The 3,505-nt window shown below is 45.5% G+C and overlaps 1 protein-coding gene across 1 annotated transcript; it reads right to left on the bottom strand.

Moving 5' to 3' along the window:
- Window positions 1–184: 184 nt before the first annotated feature.
- Window positions 185–1,735, bottom strand: LOC120700373 (desmethyl-deoxy-podophyllotoxin synthase-like). Its single transcript, XM_039984586.1, has 2 exons — window positions 920–1,735; window positions 185–808 (listed from the first exon to the last, which is right to left on the bottom strand). Exons 1-2 carry the CDS (start codon window positions 1,607–1,609, stop codon window positions 185–187), a joined length of 1,314 nt encoding a protein of 437 aa, XP_039840520.1. The 5' UTR covers window positions 1,610–1,735.
- Between the last annotated feature and the right edge of the window lie 1,770 nt (window positions 1,736–3,505).

Genomic DNA, 3,505 nt, shown 5'->3' with positions numbered 1-3,505 from the left:
ATTGTATATGTTTTCCATGAATAATGTATTAGAGAATGAAGAGAATACATATAATAGACAAGGATTCCAGATTTTTGCCAAACTACATACAATTGGTTCGATCTCTGGCAATGTTCGAGTACAACAGCACGAAGCTACCCAGGATTATTACAACGAAAACTGATCAGAATGAAGGAGTGATTATCTAATGGGGCAGATTCGAGCACACTTTTTTAGCTCTTAACCAAAGGTCCTTTTCTCTCCTTGCAGTAATTCCCATAGCTTCAGTCATATCTAGTTCATTGGGGCGAATGTCGTCAGGTAGGCTCCAGTCAAAGTAGAACAGAAGGTTTGCAAGAGCAAGCTCGACATTAGCGAGCCCAAATGACATCCCAGGGCAAATACGCCGTCCGGCTCCAAACGGCGTGAACTCAAAGTCATTCCCTCTAAAGTCCCTTGTGTCACTCTCAAACCTATCCGGCTTGAACTCTTCTGGTTCCTCCCAGCATTGTGAGTCCCTTGAGATTGCCCACGCGTTCACGAGCACCATAGCACCCTTTGGCACATCGTAGCCTAGGACCTTGCATGTTTCTCGACACTCCCTTGGGATCAGCAGCGGACCGGGAGTGTGCAGGCGTAAGGTCTCTTTGATGATCCAATGCAGGTAGTTTAACTCGCTCAATCCCTCCTCGACGACCTTCATGCGAGGCATGAAGGCTGCCCTTACCTCAGCTTGTGCCCTGGACATCACATCGGGGTTCCTCATCAACTCTGCCATGGCCCATTGCAATGTTGTTGCAGCAGTTTCAGTCCCAGCTGAGAAAAGATCCTACATTTAATTTACACAAAAGAATCATCAAAACTCTGAACTTAATTTGTGTGTGTATGATGTTCCATTTATCTTCAATGCATGGTATGTGTAGCTGCTGCAAGGACTTACAAAAATAAGAGCTTTTAGTGTGCCCATAGTAAGGAACTGAGACGATGAGCCTTGGCCTTGAATCCTCAGGAGGACATCTATCAAATCTTCCTGATGTTTGCCCTCTTGTGACTTCCTCTCCATGTGCTCAGCTATGACAGCATCCAGAAACTTGAACAATCCCTGTCGGTACACCTCCACCTTATGCGCCTCCCTCCAGCATAGAGCTCCAGCGATCCATGACGAAGGGAACAAATCAGTCAGGCTGACGCCACTGGCCAACCGAATGGCTTCGTCGATGTAGCGCAAGAAGGCGTCACGGTCGTCGAGTCGTCTCCCCATGATGGCATGCACCGCCGTGTCGGCGACGCATGCTGTGATCATCTCGCTGAGGTTCATGAGCTTGCTGTTACCTGACGATGCCGCCGACGAGATTGCTCCGACGAGCCGCGCCACCTCCTCCTCGCGGACAGGCCGGAACGACCGGACGCGGGCGGCGCTGAGGAGCTCCACGGCGCAGATCTTGCGGAGGCGGCGCCAGTGGTCGCCGTACGGGGAGAGCGCGATGGCCTGGGCCTGGTTGGTGAGGGTCCGGATCGTCGCGGTCTGGGGCCTCGTGGCGAACACCGCGTCGTGCGTCCTCATGACCTCCCTGGCCGCCTCGCCGGAGGAGACGACGACGACCGGGACCTCGCCGAACCTGAGGAGCATGAGAGGGCCGTAGCGGCGTGACAGGCGGCGCAGCGAGCGGTGCGGGAGCTCGCCGACCAGGTGGTGGAGGCTGCCGATGACAGGGAGCTGCCAGGGGCAAGGGGGGAGCCGTAGGCCACCATGGCAGCTGGAGCGGGAGGATGCAGTACTGTGGTAGTAGCATTTGGTTAGGGAGTAGAGGAGAGCAAGCAATAGCAGGCAGCTGCAACAGTACTGCAGGGGCAGGCTATCCATGATCGATGTTGCGTTGTGGCTTTCAAGACCCAAGTGGCTAGCTTCGTGTACTATATATAGATCGATTTTAGTACTGTCCGGTCCCTTATATAGTAGTATATTTGTAGTGTTTACCAAAGTTTCAATTTGTACTTTCGTTGGCTAGATAGTACATTATTTACCAGAATGGTCTCTCTTTTGGCTCATCGGCATTGTGTGCAACATGGCTATCATCAAGTTCGGGATCCTCAACGGTAATCACGGTATCATCAATGCAAGGAGGGCAAAGAGAGGCTTCAAATGGAGCCCTCATCATCTAGGATGTCCTTTTTATGCTCGTTGATTTCTATCACTGAGATCATTCTGGTTGGAATTATATGCACCCTGCGTAATTCATTGGTCTAAGTGAATCAGAACCTCGACGACATCAGAATCATATATTGATGACCCATTTGGATCAGAGGCTCAAAACGAAGCTCTAATAATCATCTAAGATAGCTTTTTTTTCTTCTTCATTTCCATTATCTAGTACATCTTGGTCATCCGAATCTGAGTAAACATGGAATCAACTTTTTTTTTATGAAACAGGAGGGGAGTGCCCCTACAGAACATGGAATCAACTTAAACCACTCGCTTAAATAATTAATAAGCCAATCAAACATAGGTTTTATTGCAGCCATCGCCGAGCTCTCGTATGAAACTATCCACCATTATTGTTGAGCACATGGAAATTTTAGTGCCGTCACATCGGATGTTTGGATACCAATTAGAAATATTAAATATGTACTAATTATAAAAACAATTGCATAAATGGAGGCTAATTTAATTTGCTATACGAATCTATTAAGCCTAATTAGTTCATGAATTGCTCATGTTGGGCTACAGTAAATATGTGCCGATGATGGCTTAATTAGATTTAATAGAATTCGTCTCGCGAATTAGACCCGGCTTATTCAATTAATTTTATAATTAGATTATATTTAGTTCTTCTAATTGGAACATAAAGATAGAAACTAAAGTTTAGTAAGAGAATCCAAACACCCTCTGACCATCCGCTGCTACCACGTGGTTCATGTACATATCATACATAGCACCCATTTTGCAGGTGGTGGGAGCCGATCCCTATGGCGAGGGTATCGATTCTCACAGCGATTTCCTCATCCATGGCGTTTTAATCTGGATATCTCAACACCACACTAATATTGTCTCAGATTGTCCCTTCCGATCAAACTGAATGTCTTGTTTTATCACGACATCATCAATGGAGCTCATACCTGATTATTCGTTGTTCTCATATTGCAACACCGGGCTTCTTAAAACGGTTTTTCAATAATTCCTAATTCCACGGCTGAGCTGCTGATCTATTATAATAGTTTGTATTTCCTAGCATAGATTTCTTTTGGTCCATAGCGAGAATAGAAGTTGCTTTTATTATTGCCATATTGGTCATGGTACATAGAGTTGTAGTTGTCTATCTATGGGGTTACAATGTGTTTTTTAAATTTAGCTATTTATAATAGTATTTTGTGTGGACTCTTTAAATTAGTCTAAACCATCATATCATCATAAAAATCAATGGTGTATATTCTTCTCTTTTTATGGTGACTTCTTTTAACACTAGTGTATTAAGATAATAGAAAATAAGCTTATCATTGATTTCGCAGCTCATGCATATGCATTATT

Source organism: Panicum virgatum, chromosome 3K (genome assembly GCF_016808335.1).
Source record: "Panicum virgatum strain AP13 chromosome 3K, P.virgatum_v5, whole genome shotgun sequence".
Classification (NCBI taxonomy): Eukaryota; Viridiplantae; Streptophyta; class Magnoliopsida; order Poales; family Poaceae; genus Panicum; species Panicum virgatum.
This window is presented reverse-complemented; position numbering and strand designations above follow the sequence as displayed.